The sequence below is a fragment of the Gymnoscopelus microlampas genome, assembly GCF_963454915.1.
Source record: "Gymnoscopelus microlampas genome assembly, chromosome: 12".
Taxonomy (NCBI): Eukaryota; Metazoa; Chordata; class Actinopteri; order Myctophiformes; family Myctophidae; genus Gymnoscopelus; species Gymnoscopelus microlampas.
In genome coordinates this window covers 26,632,084-26,653,548 of record NC_139949.1, presented here as the reverse complement: position 1 = coordinate 26,653,548, position 21,465 = coordinate 26,632,084, and the positions used below count along the sequence as shown (strand labels likewise).

The 21,465-nt window shown below is 43.0% G+C and overlaps 1 protein-coding gene across 1 annotated transcript in view; it reads left to right on the top strand.

The window, feature by feature from the left end:
* uvrag (UV radiation resistance associated gene) overlaps positions 1 to 21,465 on the top strand; it is a 105,767-nt gene that overhangs the window by 73,162 nt on the left and 11,140 nt on the right. The window contains exon 14 of the mRNA XM_084073275.1: positions 20,651 to 20,742. Coding sequence (XP_083929401.1) covers positions 20,651 to 20,742 — 92 coding nt within the window. The remainder of the gene's footprint in view (positions 1 to 20,650; positions 20,743 to 21,465) is intronic.

The window sequence follows — 21,465 nt, the reverse complement described above, 5'->3', positions numbered from 1 at the left end:
GTTCAGAGAGAGAGAGAGAGAGAGAGAGAGGGAGATGGAAAAAGACGATTGCGTCTACGCTGTCATGTTTGGACAACAACGCCCCCTTTTTTGGTCTGGCTGCCTCTGCAGAAACCTCATCTAAATCAACATGCCGGCCGGTGTCCAGAAAAAAGAATGCAACCCACTGTACGCTGTTTTATTACGTGAACCCTGGACCATGGCTCCTTTGGCACGGGGCACCACCCTCTACACCAAAACAGACATGGCCTGGAGTTGATCAGGGGGCTTCACAGTCGCCCGCTGCCACTCAGCCTCTTCATCCTTCAATAAAGGCCACATCCGTTTTCCATTTCTCCAGGGATTGATATGGTCGAACACATAATGGGCGGGACAGGCATCATGCAACGTAATACACTTGACTTCCTCCCCTCCATGCAGGGAAAAGAAAAGAAGAAGAAAAAGGAAGGAGCCATGTGAACTGAGTGAAATTCTCTTTGAGGCCAGGTCATAAACATGTGTCTGTTTTTGTTTTAGCCCCAGTGAAGAATAGCCCAGAGCTGTAAGCTCTGAGCGGCAGCTCCCATATGGTCACATGCAGAAACAACTGTTTGGTAATCACCCTCTTACATCTAATACACTGGCTGGCTACGGCCCCTGCATCTGGCAATGTGGTTCATATTTGAATGTCATTAAGGTGCCAATCTTAACGGGATCACTGTATGCCACTGCCAGTAAAAGGTACTTCATTAGCGCACTTTATTTGTCACATTTCAAGCAAGAAATGATTTCTGGCAGCATATAAGTGGGCTAAGTAAATGGAGACTGATGGGGGCTGTATAGAGAGATCAACGGTCCACCAGGACCAGAGACCTGAGCACTGTCTGCCCTGTCTGCCCTCTCTCACTCTATCTGGTGTTTGACGAAAGGGAAATCACTACAGTATGTCATAGTAGGAGACCTGAGATTACAGTAGATGGGGCAGGGTGTTTTAGTTTGCAGCCTACAGTACTCAGGGCATTGCAAGCCTTTCACCTCTTCAGCCTCCCCTCTCTGAATTAAATTCCCAATGAGTATTTTACTGTGTACTGTGTGTAAGAAATGGACACAATCTGAAAGCCCATGGTCATAATTTCTATGTTTGTTTAATCCATGAAGCCACTCAACATTACATCAAAAGGGATAATATATCTTATTTCATCTCGCCGCCATCTCCATCCAGTACATACTGTAGATGGAGCATACTGTATATGTACACGTACTGTATGTATCTTCAGAATGTCATAGTAAGCAGAAATGACTGATTATTGTTACTCAGCCTAATTACTGTGACGACATTTGGGACATGATCAGAACAACCTGTTGCCAAATTATGTCCCAGCCATGGCAAAGAACAAGATTCCGTGTCCAATCCATACAGTACAGTAGCTATAAGATCCTCTGTGGAGCAGCGCTGTTCTCCTCACTGTGATATTGCCCCTTACTGGTCCATTTTTATACGTTCAGAGTTAAATTTACACTACAGATTTTGCTGTCTGCTCTGTGAGCAATAGTCCTTAGGAAACAAGCAGCGCCCAGTGGTTTAGGTACCCTGTGGTTTCCTGGAGCTCCCTGTACCAGCTATATTTTAACCATACACCGTATAACACACACCCCTGTTTACCCATTGGTTTTCATTGGCTTATTGTGTGGTCCCATTTTCCAACACAATCCTGGTTGCTAGCTACACTTTGCATCCAATGCCACTTATTGGACAGAACCAGGTTGTTGGTGGAACCCTTTTACAACCAGAATTAGAAGCACCCATTGCCATGGTTCCCATAAACGGATATGTGGTAGTACTGCAGTTTAGAGCTGGTAGGGGCAAAGAGTGAGACTTTGAGTTTGTCTTTGACATGAAAGAACACTTGAATTGATAGTTTGTGGAATCCTACTGTGACCATATTGGCTTTTGCAGTCTGTCTGGCTTGTCTTGTCTACACAGCTGAGGAAGGGAAGCCCCTACTTAGGCCTTGGCCAATAGCCGCGATTTATAAGAGGATCTGGGACTGCATTTATAAGTGTATGTCACCGTCCTGTGGTTTCCAGTTAGGGCGTGTGTACGTAGTGTGGCCGTCAGCGCTCCACGATTATGCCTCAGCTACAGGATTTTATGGGCATTCCTCTGGACAGCCACCTATGACTTTATGAAACACTTAAATTCGCCTTAATTGAATTTCCACGTTTTGAGGTTAGTAGCTCGGGGTTTGACCGTCACCGCAAAGAGGTACCAGAGGAGCTTGTTCCACTAAATATATGGGTGGAAGCAAAAGTCTAATCCTGCTTACTGTTTTCCTATACTTGTGCCTGTGTCTATGTACAGTATGTGTGCGTGTGTGTGTGTGAATGTAATATCTGCAAAAGTATCCGATTTTCATTGGTTATTTGAGCATTGACCAATGTTATGTTTTCTATTTCTTTACGGGAGACGAGCCAAAATGTTTGGCCAGTATGGAGATTGATGAGAACAATTTAGTTCTGAGTGGGTAGAGTGAGAACAAATAGCATTTTTATTGTATTTATTCTTTTTTTATTTTGCATTATTAGGATCAAGCGATTGGCCCTTCAAAGCAAAAGTGATTGGACTTCTAAAGAATATTGTTTGTCCCTCAGCGGCAATTTCCGTGTCAAATTCAAAGCTTATGCCATCTTATTGTCATAAGATGATCATTATCAGATATCTTCTTAATCCCCCCCCCAGTCAGATTGTAGGCCTTTCTGGCAAACTGTCCTCTGGCAGAGACGTCCCTCTCCATAACTCCGGGTGTTCGGAAAGTGTTGGCTGCTGTGCTCCATCATTTACTTAATAGTGTGGCTTCAGTTTCCAGCTGGTTGGAATTTGTAGCTTGGTCCTGTTTGTTTGGAGTCTGCCCTCCTGTAGTCCCTCTAGATGCTGGACCAGACTCTGTCTGGGTATACATGGGCCTCTCTCTACAGTCCCTCTCACTTACAGATAACCCCTCTCTCCCCCCCATGCCACTTCAAAAGCCATACTCATACAGTAATATCTGAAGAATGACATGGGCAAAGGGGAATTGGTGGGGTGGGGTGGGAAGGGGTTGGTGAGGGATGGAGAAAAAATAACTGCATGATAAATAAAAGGAAAGATGAAAAGCCATCAAGCAGCCCCATGGCAGGTTAATTAAGTTCCCTTTTTCCTGCCTGGGGGGATAGTATCTCCTCATCTTAAAATAGCAGTGTCATAATGTGTTAAAATGCCTGCCGTTTCTAAGCTCCATTCTGTTTTTCTCTGAGCAGGAAAAAAAATGGGACCAGGGCCGAGAAAGAGAAATTCTCTCTTTTTGTAGACTTTTCTTTTCTTTTTTTCTCCCCGGTCAGCCGCACCGCGTTCTCGCGTTTCTCCCGCTTGTTGTGTGAATCGGCAGAGGGCAGAGACCAAGTATATTTTATGTCAGCAAGTGTAGAAAAACTTGTTTTTCTTGTTAATTCATCAAAACCCTGTGTGCTGTCGTGTGTTCTGGGGGAGAGGCGTTCCGTCATCTGCGTGGGTCATATTCCGCCTCAATGAAATTAAACAGCTCTTGGAATACAACAATGCTGGCCCCATCTGGTCGATATTTGAAAAAATGTCAGACGTCCTGGTTCTGTGTCAGGGCTCTCCAGTAAAGGTTTCTGCCTCCATGTGGATCTCATTATGGCTCTCTGACTCTGACCAATCAGCAGCTCTTCATTGGACTTAAAACACAGTGGATCTGCGCCACAGAGCTCCTTGGCGGCACTATTGTCAGGAACAAAACCGATTTTTCTTCCCATAACTCCCATTCCTCTCAAGTGCATCCCAGCACACATCTCTCCTCCGGACACCGGGCTGTCCAACACTCGCCTTCCATCAAATAAAATCTCACCTCATTAGCGATGTGTCCCTCTACCACCCCTGATGTCAGCCTCCATTACTCTACCAGGCGGAGAGCGAGACAGAGGGGATATGGAGGGTGGTGGCGGTCTCGCTGTCATGTCATCATCCCTGCCATCCGGAGCCAGAGTTCTCTCTTTATTAATGAAGTGTCTGTGATGAGCCAGGGGCCTCACGTCCTTGGACCCACATAATGGTTTCACGGTTTTTGCAGGAAGAGGAGCTAAATGGGTAATGAAACGTGCTGTTAGATAAACACCAGCTAAAGTTTAAAGGAACGCCGGGCCGGGTTGTTTTCTTTTCACTGTCCCTTTGAAAATAATTGGAGCAAGCCGTCGCTCAGAATCACTATCTTTTTATTGGCAAAGGTTTAAGACAAATGACTAAATTCCCTTGTACTTACAGACAAACCTGAAACAATGGGGGTCGGGAGGCTCAGGACAGAACGTATCATGCAAGAACAGGCTTAACAGGAAACTATAAACCTTCGCACTATACAGTATATATGATTATTGGCCAGCTACAGTGTTATTGCTATGACTGGGGTAGTTAAAACATGTATTCCACTGGAAATTGTGGTCTAAATAAGTTTGTTTTTCAATCTTTCTTCCACGGTGAAGTTTTTGTGAAAAGAAGTCTGATACAGTACATTAAGTTTTCAGTTATTATACAATATTGTACAATATACTTTGTTCAGTATTTAATATATTCATTTTTCATACTGTACATCTGACCTCTTTGTGTTCAACTCCAAAGTGTCAGGTGTGTCACGTCTCTGAATCTTCATGGGAAGTGTTGCGGTCAAAGCCATTTCCTCTCCCGTGGAAATAGCCTGTTTTTTGTTTTAGTTTTTGAATTGGCCGTTGAACATATATCCCCAGGTCATTTGTTTTGTTCTTTGATTTTTATTTATTTTCTTTTAATTGTGATCCTGTTTACAGAAGCCGCAATGTACCTCGAGCACCACCATGCTGACCAAGGCCAAGTGCAAATATAAACACATGCACATGCTGTAATTATATTGTGTCAACACACGTGTTCTTTTATGGTGTTTGGCTCCCTACACCGCAAAATCTGTAGTGCTAGTTAACTCGGAGAGTGCGAAAATTGACCCTTAGGGGTCCATGGTCACACTCTCTGAGTTAAACTAACGCTCCGGATTTTACGGTCTATTCAGCCACCAGCGCAGCCGTTCTGGAGAACCCCCCCTTCTCCTTGCACTGAGAAGTGGATTGCTCCTCTCCAGGGCTGTAGGAGCTGGGGAGCTGGAGATGAACACCTGTCAGCAGCCCCGCCATCACTCATGACTCCTCCATTCCTGTAGACAGGCGAGGAGAGGCTGCGTCCCCTCATTTCTTCCTGCCAAGCTCAGCCTGTAGGCTCTACATTTTAAGTGCATCTTAAATTTGTACATTGTTGAGATTGAATGCCGGCTCTATTCACTGGAGCCAACAGTACCTTATCTTGAGTTTTCATGGGACATAGTAGGACTTAACCACTTATTTTATACTTTGGCTACTCTAAAGTAGACAAACACAACACGTCACAATGCGCGAGCATGTAGCTATTTTAGAAACGGTTAGAAAATGGATACAACTTTTGAAAATTTTAGGAAATGTCCAGCTTTGACAAGCCCAATATAGGGACTCCAGGGTTAATGTGGTTACAAAGGCATTTATTTTTCCATCAAAATGTCCTTAAAACATCTCCAGGCGTATACCCGTACTACTGTAGATCTACTCAAATAAACTTTTTGGCTTGAACATTCAGAGCCCATATAGGTTGCTTCAATTCAGCAGTGGCCTTGTTCCAGCTCATTAGAGTGTTAGAAACCGCACATTCAACCTAACACGTTTCCCTCACTGAGAATTAATGGAACAATCTGGATGGTTGGCCTGCAAATCTCTTGGTGGAAGGAAAAAACGGCGTGAGGGTATGTTTTGTGAGTTGGACTGAACAATAGCTGTTTGTTTCTTGTTCATCCCACCACCTTTGCTTCATTCTTGAAGCCCCAGTCTAGAGCTCAAATAAGCCTGGACATTATTATTATTTATTCTTTTGCTTTTCATGGAGAGTAAAATATTGTACTCATTATAAATGTTCACTAAGCATGTGTGTCTGTTGACCAGTGTTGGGTAACGTTACTTTTAAAAGTAACTTGTTACGTTAAAGGATTACCGCCATTAAAAAGTATTCTGTTATGTTACAGGATTACCTTCATTTTTGCGTTACCACATTGGAAACAAGGGTTTCCTTACCTTATCCTGGGTTTAAGTTATAGTGTGAATGATTTTACTTGTATATCTTTTACCAAAATCAAATCAAGAGCAAGCGTACCGGGAGTGACCACCAGTGTTGTGGAGGTGGAGCTGTGCTGGGCTTCACCAAGGCTATTTGCATTGACCATGCACGTCTCTCTTGACAGAGACGAGCTGTTCATTGATCAGGAAACGGCGCCAATGTGTCGGATGGATTTTCCTTTTCCTTTGTGGCAACAAATATAGGTCTTAAATGTAACGAAGTAACGCCAATAATTTGGACAAGGTAATTAAGTAACCGATTACTCTAATTGCAAAACTAACACGTAAGGTTACTCCGTTACCCCAAAAAGTATTCTGTTACAGTAACAGCGTTATTTCTAACGCCGTTACCCCCAACAATGCTGCTGACAAAGGGCTGGGTGATGTATGCAGGTAAAATGGTAAATCTTACTTAAGGACACTTGAGATACTAACACAGGGGAAGCCAGGGATCAAACCGGTAACGTTCCGTCTCCAAGCGGCCACTCTACCTCCAGAGCCACTGGCGCCCCCGCAAGTGGTGCTTCATGAGTGGGTCTACACATAAAGTGCAGCAAGTTTGAGCAAAAGCAATATCACAAGTCACTTTCATCTCCCTCTGCAGGAATTTGATACACTGGATTTGTGGTGTAATCCTGAGGAGGAGGGGTGGTAGAATATGTCTCATATTAACCCATTCAATCCGGGAACGTGCCTGTGTCATTTTAGATTTCTTTCGCTATTAAAAAAAATCTTGAAAATGTGTGCATATCTTTCAATATTTATATAAATGTTTAACTCAAACCTTTTCTTATGGGGGTCCCTGGAACAAAACAAATTAGAGGGGGGGGGGGTCATTTTGGGTGGTCCTTGACATGAAAAAAGTTTGAGAACCACTGAAAAAAAACCTGTTAGGATTAAGAAGACATTTGTAGAATCCCCAGAACAAAGATTTGAGTTTAAAAAATTGCTTTAAAGAAAAAACATATATACAGTACAAAGCTTTGCGCACATTTTCAAGATTTTTCTAAAGAAAATGGCCGATCTACAAGCTCGTAATGCGGCACTATGAGCTTGTAGATCTGCTATTTTTGAATATCCCAAAGTATAAAATAATGGTTATAGCTAAAAATCTAAGTTGACACAGTATATACGTTCCCAGATTGAATGGTTTAAAACATTTTAGAGGACCTTTTTTGGCTGTTGCAAAGGGAGGTTGGCAGCATCTGTAGAGAAAGTAGAGACAATAAATATAATAGTTGTAGGATAGGCAAACAAATTAAGAGAGTGGGGTTATTGTTATTGCTAGTTCCTAGGTTCAGAGGAGGGTGAACTCTGGACAGCTCTTGATCTGAGGACATTGTGAGCTTTATGAGCGTTATGAGATTCTTCCAGATCTGATTCATAACGAATGAGGAACAATATTCTAGTAAGGAGTTTGGTAACTAATGCTGAGGTACTCTAGATAAAATGGAGAAATGCATGTAAGTTGCATCATACACCAAGGAGTGAGTGGTTAGATGTTGCGAAGATTAGCTTCAAGTCTTATCAATTTTTTATTGTAAAGAAACCATTGTTGGATTATGACTGTACTTTGATTCCAAGCGTCCCTGCCCATTGGCAGTGTAAAGATTGTTTTAATGTCCTTAACACTATGCAGGGTCACAGTTGAACAAACCCAGATGACCAGGGAATGCTCTGGGCCCTCCAAAGTAAACCGGACACGGCCTATACTCTTCCCGTACTGTGGCAGGTTTTAATTTGATACTTTGAGCCAATGGAAAAGAAAGCCAAGGGACGTCTTTATACTTTGCACTGTTCTGCTGGTCTCGATTTTCCATCACCTTTTTTCAAAATATAAATCTCAGGCAGTATTGTAGGCGTTGAAGATAAGTCTGTACGAGCTGTTAACTACGTAATGTGTGTCTCATATGACTCTACGAATGAAAGTGCTTTTCTTTCACCTACATTTATTATTTTACCTTCTTCAAAAAGTCTTCCAAAAAAAAGCAAGCGATCAACAATATATACATAACTTATGATATAGCGTAAACCAAGACATTTTGTTAATGCTGACTCATGTTTTACCAGTATTAAGTGAGATAAAACGTCACAATATGCTTTTGCAGTGTTACCCGTGTCTCCGTCTCGTATTTTTACACATTTGGTGTTGAGCATTGTTCTTTCTGAGGCATAATGGGACTATTAGAAAGTGCACCACAATGCCAGGCTGTGTGCTACCAGCTAAGTCCTGGTTTATCAGACAGCTTATGGCTAGAATGCCTGCTAATACTTAATATGTTCATAACCCCATACTGATAGCTCTGTCCGAGTCATGACACACACACACACACACACACACACACACACACACACACACACACACACACACACACACACACACACACACACACACACACACACACACACACACACACACACACACACACACACACACACACACGCCACTCCTGCAATACTGCAGTATAAATGCCATGTAGCTACACCTACATAATGAAGAGTGTAGGCTATGTGTATTTTAAAATGCATAGCACACATATCTAATCCTTTGCTATGTGGATATGTGAAAGACCTCTTGTTTCCCAAACGATTACTTTTATCCTCGCCAACCCACATTCCTCCATGGACCAGTTTAATATTGCATATTCTACCCAATTGGAGCAGCGGCGGGATCTGGCAGGAAATCCTTTTGAAGTGTGTGAAATATTGGAGTTGGAGCTGTAATCTGGGGCTCTGTGTAACAGTTTTGATAAGACATGTAGTTTGCTCGCCAGCCTTACTATGGCAGAGTGTCTGTAACATCACTAGAGTCTAGAGGAATAAATCCATTGATTTATTAATTTACTGATTGTTCTTGTTTTAGTTTTTCCCAGCGGTGGAAATAAGTTAATTGACTTAAATATTACTCAAGTAGTAGTACTGTAAGAAACTTGTGTTGAAAAGTAAAAGTACTGTACAAAAGTAGGAGGAAACCATGTAAGTCCAAAACTGTTATTTTTCTGAAAATGGACAAAAGAGCCTGTGTTCTAATAGATTCTATGTAGTTATTATTTAGTCACAAGCTCTTGTTAATACTTTTCATTGGTTAAATATTTATAAAACCTACGGACACACTTTCACTTTTACTTTCAACATCTTTCAGAAGTAGCAAAAATAGCAGATTTTTGCTACTTTTGTATGACGAAGTAGGCCATTAATTTACCAAAAATGTACATAAAAAGTTGAAATATTAAGCCCGGTAGCAACGATATGGTTACATCCTGAGTGTAAAGCCTGATTTATACTTGGTTGCGCAGAGGTGTCACACGTGAAAATAGCAGATCTACAAGCTCCGCACAAACCCGGATAAATTTAGTATAACCATTTCAATGTGAAAACACCCTGACAAACAAGATAGATTGTTGGCCTTTATTGATCGCACTGGGGAAATTCAGTCACTCGAGGCAACACAGCAGTTAAGTTAAAGATACAGAATAAGAAAAAGTACTGTAAGATACAGCAAGGGTAGCAATAGGGTACCGAAGTCTGACGTAATTTACGCATCCTTCCTGGGTCACGTTTTTTTTCCCCCCATTCTGAATTCGTGTTAACTATGGCGGCATATAAGTGTTCCAAAAATAAATAAATGAGTCTCATATGGATAAGAAGCATCAACTGACGGCAAGAAAAAGCCAATGTTACTGCCGCCAAATTAATTGAATTTTCACCAGAAACAGACTGTATCATATATGAGTGACTGACTATCGTAAACGATACAGAGCCACCTCCCTGACAATAGCGCCGGGACAGTTTGTTTATTTTCTAAGATGACCAATGTTATTTTCCATAGAGAAAATACTTCCGTGACCCAGGGGATGAGGGAGTGACGTCAGGACTTCGGTACTTTATACAGAGGGTTCTAGGGGTCAGGGGAAGAAAAGCACCATCAATAATGAATGAGAGTATATAGGAGTATTACACCTATACAATAGCCTGCTCTATGCAGAACACAAAAACAGAAAGTCACAGTCTGTCATCACAGTATCCCATCCAAAAGCACAATCAAATGCGTAAACAAAACGGTATACACACAATATTCCCCAATATAAAGCCTTCACTGCAGAACAAAACAAACACACAACAAACAAACAATTACATCTCTTCAAAGTGATGAGCATGTTTTCTTTATAAGAAAGCCTTGATGGAAAAGAGGTTCAAAGTAAACTTCAGTGGAATCTTCTCCTGATTGTGATGTGACGGCACAGCTGTAGATTACTCTGGCATTATTGCCTTTCTAGAAGTCGATTTTAGAATGCATTTGAAAAAGTACCCCTATCAGTTCTTTATCACTTCTAGTTTCACTCACTGTCATAGACGGCTGTATAAAAGCAGGCATCTGGATCTCCGTCACTGTGAGAGAGGGAATTCTGAAAGTCCTTAGTTACTCAGGGCGATGTAGAGGAATGTGCATGGTGTGCCAGACCAGTCTTTCCCTATGACCTCTGACCCCTCCGTAAGACTAATACAAAACCTCAGTCGTAAAGCCATCCATAAAATAAAGAGAAGAAAAAACGTAGAAAAGAAAACAATGTGCCCATTGAGAGTAAATGGAGGAGAGTTAGCGAGAAATTGTGGCTAGCCCGAGGCCAGGATGGGCACCTGACCACAGACCATATATTCATCCATCTGCCCGGCTCACTGTTTTCCTAGAGGCCTTGTGGAAACACGGCACAGGCTAAAAAAAAAGATTCCTCAGTAAAATACCGCACTACTTTTTATTCCAAATAATAAAATGACTGTGATCAGACTCTGGCTAAAATTAAAATGTTTTAATGGTTATATTTGGCAGCGTCATTTGAAAGGCACATTACAACTAGGCCAAAGTTTGTTATGTTTATTGAGGAACACTTTGCTCCATTAATACATCTTTCCAAGTGCAGTAGGAGGCAGCCATGTGAACTGAGCTCAGGCTACCCTGCCATTCACTCCAGTCACCCGTCACACATCCTGTGCCCGTGGCTAACTGGGTTCCATTTGCCATTCAGACCACGAAAGTTTGCGGCTACCCTCAAGAACAAACTCCATATGTTTCAAATTTGAAAATACAAAGTGCAGTATTAGCATATTCTCCTAATTCTGCCCCATTTAAGTAGAGCCAGCGTCGCTGTGAGAGATGGAGGTGGCTCAACAGGGCGGATTGATGAAGGCTGTACATGCCAGCAATGCTAACAGGAAGTTGACCTCAGTGTTGTGACTTCACCAACAGGGTCAGTCTGGGCTTTGGGTTACATTACTTTATAACATGGCTCTGGTGTTACTGTGGCCAGGGACGTTCGCCCCTGGGGGGCCAGACCAGCCCTCAAGGCTGGTGGCTCTTCCCATAGGTGTCACTGCAGCATGCTTGCATCATTGCTCTCCCTCGTTAATCCAGCCGTAATAACCTCAGTATGAAACTGCATAGGCGCTCCCCTCCATCAGTCCTTCCTCCCACCAAGGATTGGGGTCAACGGGGAATAACATTGGTCTCTTGTCACTGGTGGTCTCCCTACCTACATTTCACATTCATCTCACACAGCCTTTCCCGTAATTATGTAAATCTGTTGACTGGATGTGGCGGCCATACGATACTCAATAAGGTGTAACAACAAGTAATGCAAAGGAAGAGTCTGGTTTGAATTAAGACTGCTTTTGGATTTGGCTCAAGCACACTGGTGAATCAAACACACCTGTGTTACATTATCACAGGAGGGCGTGGGCGGAGGAGGGGGGGCGCAGGACAGAGAAAGTAAGAAAAGAAAGTGAAGGATGGTAAATGGAGCGCTAGAACTTGGACTATGCAATACCAAGAACAGTTTTATCATACGCTTGTTTAACATGGCAACAGGGACAGGAAGTAAAGAATATTAGATTTCCCTCTTTTTTTTGTCAGAGCCATGCTTAGAGATACAGTACAGTTTGTACAGTCATCCAAAGTCAATGGCTAGTTTAGTGTGAGGTTTGCTTCGGTTTTCAAACTTGGTACAGGGATAAAGCCTTGACCAAAGTCAATGACGTCTTTTAGTCAAACACCATAATCCTTAACATGCTCTGCCATTATCTAATATCTAATCTTTTAGAGGTGTGGATATGTTTATGGAAGTGAAAGGGTCACTGGCGTTTACACACTGCGCAACATGATGGGGTGGAGTCTGAAAAATGAAATGCTTTCACCCCACACTGTAGTCCAAAACCTGATACATTTCATACTTATCTACCAATGTGTTGACTGGAATTAGTTTTTTGTTAATGAAATGTGGACATAGAATAAAATACCGCTTGACACATAGAAAGCGTCAGACGCTCATGTCAAGAAACGCAGCCATTGTTTTTAACAGCCCCAGCATGTGTGAGCGCGCATGCGTGTGTGTATGTACGTGCATGTGTGTGTGTGTTACGGTAACTCCCTCGTTCCATTTGGGTCAGTGCGGTACTGTTTAATTACTAATAATTGTGGTGCAATTATGGTGAACAAGTGGCCTCACATGATGCGTGTCATTGACGCTCGCATCACTGATGCTCGCATCACTGGCACTTTATATCTGTCAGGGCCTTGACATGAATAATTAATTTATGTTCTTGTATGCAATTGTATGTGAATCGATGGGAGTTGTAATATAACTATAACTATAACTATCAAGTGGCCTCACATGACGCTTGTCATTGACGTTCGCATCACTGACACTCGCGTCACTGATGCTTTATATTTGTCAGGGCCTTGATATGGATAATGAATGCATGTTCCTATATGCAATTGTATTTGAATCAATGGGACTTGCATTGAACTACTACTCAACTTATGCCTACTGTAAACGAGGTGGAAACTATACGCAGCATGCTATAACCGTATAACATATAGACATGCATACAGAAATTGGAGAAGATAATTACAATGCTCGTATAATCATTTAAGCTATTTGTTATTTGTTAGAGACAGAGTGGACTCTTAACACTCCAAAAATGTGGAAAGATATCTTCTATGGTAAACAAACGCTTGCGGTGTTTATGAGTCCTGCTTCTCGGTTTGGCTTTGTGACATGATGGTAATGACTGTGGCATTTTATCCAAGGCCAAAAAGGCCCAAAGTTTGAACGAACTGAATTTCTGTATTGGACAAATTAGATGACACTAGCCAAACTGGAAGAGCATTTCAGTTGTTCTCTGTATATTTAGTGAGACACATGAAAGGCTGCAGTGATTAATCAAGTTGGATTTCATAATATCCCACGCTACACCACATGATTGTTGAGGGTCTGAGGCTTGATTGCGCCCTAAAATTGTTAGTTTTGACCTATTGTTTCCCCCACACAAAGCTGGTGATGGAAAATATAAAGGCTGTACAATACACAACTTGAATAACTAGAAATGACACTAACATATCATACAGCCCCTCTCAGATGTTATTTATTATATTGAACTTAATACTTCCAACCTATCTAGAAGTTGTTCAGAGGTGAGATGACTCCTTTTCTTTACCCCCAATGACATTTTCATTCGTACAAGCAAACTCAATTAATTAAACTTAAATGAAGTTTATTGAAGTCCTTTTTTTTTTTTTTCTGGCAAAAATGTCAAGCTTGTTTTATGGTAAGAATTTTAGATTTTAGATTTTTTTTAATATTAGTTCGGGTTTGGCAGCTTGGACAGAAAGTGACAACTCCAGTAAGTCTCCGTGGAACAGCTAAACCATTTATTCAAAGTTCACTTCAAACATCAAAGCAGTAGATGAAAAAGAATGCACAATGTACAGTATTGTATGTGAATAGGAGTTCTAAAGCACTGATTCCATCACTGAATGATGATTAAGTTATTTACTCCCTGAACAGTTGACTTATATTTCTTGTAGGATATGTCTGCAAGTGAAAAGACTTGGGTCTATGGAGTCACCATTACTCCTCTACAGTCTAGACCACCCGCTGTCTGAAGAATGTGCATGCATGTCTTCCTTGTGGATTTCTTTTGATAGTATACAGTAGACTGACAGGAAATGGGGAGAGAGAGATGGGGAGTGACACGCAGCAAAGGTTGTCAGGATCGGGAGGATTACAACCTGCGTCGCGCTGTCAGGCATTAGCAGTCTAGATGCCCGGACCACTACGCCATCCGTCCGGGCCTTCTTTGTGTATTTTCAGTTAATTTTGGAAGCGGACATTTTGTAATTTTACATTGAACTGTGGGATGTGGCCACAGAAAAACACCATTTTAACACTTACTGTAAACTTTACAAAGAAATCACACAAAAGAAATTAGGACTGTGGCACTGCCACTTTAATAAATGCCACTGTGACTTTTATGAAAATAGAGAAAGTAAAGAAATGTGAGAGAGCACGTATAAACACATATACTAGACATATGATTAGACATTTCTAACCGCTGTAGCGAGGCTCAATGTGCAACCACTTCCTTTGCTGGGGACCAGTGAAGAGGAAAGCTTGAATATCATTCCACCTGGCATGAAGAATCACATAGGCAGGCAAAGTTGACTATGGCTGTGTTGGCTACTCAAACTTAATCAAGTTACTATCTCTTGAGTGCTGCGGACTATTATAGGAATGTGTTCTTAAGACCTTCATGTGGTACTTGTGTTTTGCAAGCACCAGCCAGGCAGACACTGCCCGAGGACACTAGAGAATGAATGCCCGTAATATGTGTGCACCGGGTGAGAAGCTGTGGCCAAATCTGCGTTTTATGGCATATTTTCCACTTGATATAGAATCTCACGGCCTATGAAGAGTTACCCATACATCAGCTCTAGAATGTGAAATATGGTGAGATATGGGGATTTTCGCATGAAGTGAACCAAACTTTTCCCACGTACTGTATGCTGTGGAGCTGCAGGACTACTAGCATAAAGTGCTAGATTTTTCAAAATATAGTAACTCAATGACTTCGCTTTTACTCAGTGTATCAAACTTTTAACATATTGTCCCTATTCTGGGCATGTCATAATAGGTGAATATTCTGAGAAAATAGCAGATCTACAAGGCAAGCTTGGTGTAGAGGGGAAAAGAGGAGGGTGCTAGGTGCCTGGGGGACACCGGTCAATTAAGTATATAGGGTTTAAGTGGTTAATATTTCATAGTGTTTTCAAAAGTGAACATGATAAAAGAGATGAGCCGACTGTGTTGTGTTAACCTACAATACTGTGTGGTTACGCACTCTAGTTTCATCTGGGCATACATTTTTTTTGTTGGGTGATGGATTGCTACATGATGGTGTGTTTGGTTTTATCACAATCAGGTTTTATAATAGCGGTTATTCATCTTTTATTGTTTTTATTGACAGGGACCTACTTTACATCATCCATGTGTAATGGATGTAATTTTGAAGAGACAAGCATTTGAATTATTGCCAGTGGCAGGTTTGTTTCTAGAGCTAGAGGGCCTCCAGCGATCTGTATAGAGGTGCACATGATCTCTGCTGGATTCTCTAGAGCCTGTACCTGCCAGACGGATAGTGGAAGGAGACACAGCTGGATAGACCCCTCCTGAAACAGGCCGAAATAAGACCTAATGAACCCCCTGATTGCCCACCCGAGGGACTTGGTAAGAACTATGTACGCTGCGATTTACAATTTTTGTTTTTTTCCCTTGTGGGCAAAGACACTCTGATTGTAAATGACTGGGTAATTGTCAGTGATGCAGGTCTGACATATAGAGGACACTCACAGAGTTTGATTTGGGGAGGCTTGACCCTTTGACATTATGTAAAGTAACCACTCCTGATGAAAAATATCCAGCTTCCCTGATTTCCTCGGCTGACCATCTCCGGTGAGCATGGCGGAACCCCTCTTCGTCAAACGATGCTAATAACCTCCATCAACAGAACTCTTGTGACTGCGGTGCTGACAGGCGGCCTGGCCAATGGTCTCACGGCTAAGGAGAGGGGAGTCTCAATTCCCGGGCCACCCTCCTATAGCGTGTCACCACCAATCAGCCTCAAGACACCCAGGGGCCCGCCCACATTTGTGGTCTCATATGACGATGATTGGTAGTGACAAATACAGAGAAACAGTAATACATGGCATAAGCCAAGTTGTGTTTGTTTAGCAGTGCTAAAGAACTCGGAAAAAAACAAACAGGTTTTGCCAAATGATGGGTGGCATGTACTGTAAACTGACTGCTTCCCACTGGCTGAAGTCAGCTGTAGTGTGTTTATATGTGGTCTGACCTCCAGTGGATCGGCGGGGCATGGCTGTACACACTGCATTCCTCTGGCTCTCGCTCTATCTTTATGATAGATGAGGATGCTTCTTTGGACTTGTCAGTTATGACGAGTTGATTGCTCACATCCTGTTGCACAAACATACACTTATGCCCGGCCCTGTAGCCATATAAACAGATCACTCTGTTCCACAAATAGTCTTAAAACCTCCAAAATGCTGGAGTACTTTTTTTCGAATAGGTAAACAGGGTAGGGAGTGGCTAGGCACAAAGGTGCGTGAAGCGACGAAGGGCCCTGGCTGGATCTATTTCAGCATGTCATCATGTGAAAGAACGCCAGTGGGCATGCCCTCCCCTCCTCTGACTAAGCCCTCTCGCCTTACAGCCACACTCAATGGGCTCTGGGAATTTCTCACCACGATCTGGTTAGCTCCATCACAAAGAGCCCCGTGGCCAGGCTGAAAAGAGGACTCTAGATGGAGTATGCAAGCTCCGAGAGGATGCCATGAACACTCGATACGGGGAAACATAAAATGACATGCTGTCTCTGATCAACGGATTGAGAGTAATTTGTATCATTTGATCACGGGTTGTTTACCTAGAAACTAGGTTGTTGTTGTTGTTGGCAGCTTTTTTTAAGAATCCTATACGTTTCCCCGCTCACATTCAACATTTTCAGAAATCATAAGCTGATTATCATTTTTGGACTATTCCTATTGTGTGCAAATGAACCCAGTGTGCGTGTTCCCCCATTCTGTTCCCAAACAACTGATTGGGTTTAAAAGCCAGAGCCTGGAGACTCCCAGCGAGCTGTTTATTTCCCTCTTGCAGTCAAGGCTTCCTTGTTGTCTGTAATTGGAACGGACATCCAGCTTCATGTCCCACACATTTCATCCTCTTTACAGCTTCAGCTTTCCAGAGTGTTTTTTTGTGGAGTCGTTGCAGCCAGTACATTGATGTTTTCTGTTTGTCTCTCGCAAGCAGGGAAGGAGGGAAAGGGTTTAGGGTTTGCTTACTCAACAACCAAGGACCAGGATATAAGCCTGCCCAGGTCTGAGGCCATGAGCAGTACACACGCCATGAGCAGCACACACACACACACACACACACACACACACACACACACACACACACACACACACACACACACACACACACACACACACACACACACACACACACACACACACACACGCGGTATGCTCCGAGGAACAACTTAATGTTCTTCCACCAGGGAGGTCAGACCAATCCATGAATATTGATAGAGTCTGGCTGGCCAAGAGCTGGGTCAGCTGTGGGCCTGCAGCCTGCAAGTCCCCCAAACAGTCTGGATGCGTTTAACACACCTCATTATAAAGACGGCATGAACCAGCAGCAGTACAGTCTAGTAATTGCCCAGTCACGCCGGTGACAGTTGTCTGCTGCCAGCCAGACACTTATCTCAAGTGTTGTTGGTGCCCACTGGCAGAGGTTTGGCAGCAGGAGAAGCCTGGAGGGGGCAGATGTGAAGGTCTTAATATATTTTCTTTTTAGGACTTGTCAGAGGAGAAAGAACAAAGGGCCATATTCTTTCGCTTCAGCGCTGCTTTTTTGGAGATGTTCGTGCTAGGCCAGTCGTAGTCCTGCAAGCATGTCTTGGAATTCACACCTGTGCCCCGGTGGAACGAGCTTTACAACAATGGAGTGTTCTCAGAGCAACACAGTGATGTCACCCTGCACTTGATCGTGTCTTCACCCCTATCCAGTTTCTATATGGTGCATGCTTGGCGCAGTTTCAACACATACTGCAGCTCGAGGGAAAACAAGAGATAATACACACAAATGGCATGCACCAGTTTGCTCTGTCTGTCTGTCTGTCTCTTACACACACATCTTTTTCACACGCACAAACAGTGCTACGCATTCTTGAGTGTAACATGTTACATGTCAGAGGGCTCCCCTCACACGAGCGATGTGATCATCACACGCACTTGCAGAGCTCAGCCCCCTCGCTAACAAAGGCACAGGGTTATAGCCTTATAGTGTTTTGTTAAGCCTCACAACTTAGCTTTGAGCATCATACAAAAAGCGTACAGTATCCAGCGAGCTCAGTTTGGCTTTTAGCTTGAAGACATAATATTTGCTCTGTGGTTATATCTGGTTCATATTGATACATATCTAGAGCATAACCTGTTGATATTTCCTTGAGATTTCTTTTTTTTCTCCCTGGCCTGTGCACAGAACATTCAAGGCCCCCTGGCCCATCGTTGCTATATTCTTTCTGTTGCTAAACTAGGGGTGTTATTGATCTTGGCCTGCTCTTTAAAACCCCATTCCGTTAAGCAGGCTCTGTGGACGACACTACACCATCATTTGGTCAGACCCAGAGGTTTACTCTGGGCCATGAATGGATCCCTGTGTTGTTGTTCGAGGGGTTTGGATCATTTTATCACCAGCGGCGATGTGAGGCGATACCCCGTTCCGATTCTCTCTGTGCTGCTTTTGATAAAGCAGCTCCGCAACTGTGATAACTGTCGTAACCGTTTGCTCTGGCTCCCTAGCGGGGACTGGCAGGGACCTTTTGGAGCCAGAACACAGGAGTGCGTGCTCACACAAACATATCAGAACATATAAAGTTCTAATCCACACACATGTTCAGCTCCAGTACATGTCACACGCTTGCACGGTACAAACACTATTCTGGCAGCTGTTCTGCGGGCCTGAAGATTAAATCCATTTTGGTTCAATATACCATGCAGCAGAGAGATCTAAGAGTCACGTATACACACACACACAAACACATGCACATAGTATGTACGCATGTGGCCTGTCCGGGTGGTGGCTGCACGGCCCCTTTGTGTTAACGCTTATGCCACTCCTGGTGCCATTAATCAAGCTTTACAAGGACCTCTATATACTGTGCTGTAGCCCGTGACAGAATATTACAGTGCATGGCATGAGAAAACGGCCAGGATGGATGTGTTATGCTAAATGCTTAACACCCCCTACTCCCAAAAAAAAACCATTCATCTCCTCTTAAACTGTAAACACAAACTAGGAAGTGTGACCTTTAGCCTCTGAGGCTCAAACACTTAATTGTCCATAATTCCTCTGTTTGTCTGCCTTTCATTTATTCCATCTTCAGTGTGACTTAGCAGCGTGTTATCCTGGGTGAGAGCAGTTCTACAGGGAGTCCTGTGTTCCTCTTAATCAGAATCACATTCACTTCATCACTGTATTGAAAAGGGAGGGCAGTGTTTCTGCACGTGTATGTGTAAAGAAAAATGGTCACTGTGGTGCACCAGGGGAAAGAAAACAGATGGTGTGTGTGTGTGTGTGTGTGTGTGTGTGTGTGTGTGTGTGTGTGTGTGTGTGTGTGTGTGTGTGTGTGTGTGTGTGTGTGTGTGTGTGTGTGTGTGTGTGTGTGTGTGTGTGTGTGTGTGTGTGTGTGTGTGTGTGTGTGTGTGTGTGTGTGTGTGTGAGTGCGTGTGCGACAGAAAAGGCTGGGAGATATACACTGGACGTGAGGCGTGATGCTCCTCTGCTGTTCAGTTAAATCAGGTTAAATAAACTCTGTGGGACATGAGGTGGCGTGATGATATACCACTCAACTGAGGCAGAGATAGCTTTGGCACTGGTGCCGGAGCTTCGAGGTGGCCCTGTTGGGTTTTTCCTCCGATGGTTTTGGTTCTATGATGGCGGAATAAAGCACTCCAGTATGATAGAGGGAGAATTGCTGTAGAGGCCAGATTTGGAAGTGGATTGATTGAGACGAGAGAGAGAGACCACCGGTAGTGTTCGCTTCTTTTGCCCCATTTCCTCCAGATGTGTTTGCAATGAGCTGCTTTATATTGTCCCCTGTAATTTCACGTTGCCAGACGATCAGAGACCTCTGCCCAGTAACGAAGCCAGGATTTATGACATCTAAATTCAATGTACTTCCTAAAACTGGGTGGAAACTATTCAGAGATTTTAAAAAGATTTGCATTGCAGAACCAATCCATAATCATTGTGATAGTTTGCAGAGCAGTAGGTGAAGGTTTGTCTGCAGCCGTTCCCCGGCTGTTGTGACAAATACATTGGATTTAGATCGCTTATAATCTGGCCACGCGAGACTATGCCACCCGTGTCTAGTTACACACACCCACATCTCTCCACACACCTTACACACATCAACACACATGCCAGTTGTCAGCGGAACATGCCCATTGTGTGTCCCAGTGAATAATAGTCTGGTCTGGAATGATTTCACCCTGAATGAATGTCTGATGACAAAATGTTTGTGTTTCTTTGTCTTCCAGTTGAGATATCAGCATGGACTGTCCACCCCAGACCTCCGGCAGACATTACCCAACCTCAAGAACTTCCTAGAACACGGCCTGCTGGTTCGCTGGTGAGTCTGTTCGGGGCAACGGCTAAACCTCATTTTGGTGCTGATGACAATTTAGTATACTTTTACTATATACAGTAGTAAAATCATCAGTGTTCATTTATCCATTTTTACCCGCTCAGAAATAAATGACTCTCAGGATTTTACTGTGTATATGACCAAGTCTGCAACATCAAAGTGTTTGCAGAACAAGGCTCTGACACAACACTACTTTCACTGAAGTCATATGCTATTTTGACCGAAATGAACTATTCATTCATTCATTCATTCATTCATTTAGCTAAAAGGGAAATCCTTCCACCACTTGTCTAATAATCACACCTTTGTACATAAATTTGACTTTCCTTTGCATCCATATGCATAATCATCACTGTTCTCATTCAGACCGCTGCTATTCTTGTCCACAATGTTCTAATGCTTAATTTATGCTCCGTCGTATGACAGTTTCGCACAGCGAATATAGCAGATAGATTTTGCCGCATTACTCCGTCCTATGACAAAGTATAAATCGGGCCAAAACAGTTTTGTCTCATCGTGAATCTTTGGTCTGAACTAAGCTTAATGGTGTTGTATAATGAGGTATTCAGTCACTGGGGTCACAGTGCATGGAATGTTTAGATCTTACCTCTGTAGCCTTCTACTGTCTGATGGCCTGTAAGTAACGTTAACCCTTCCTACGGGGAGTCAGTCTGTGCCAGACTTCTGCTCCACCGCCCTATAAAAGGG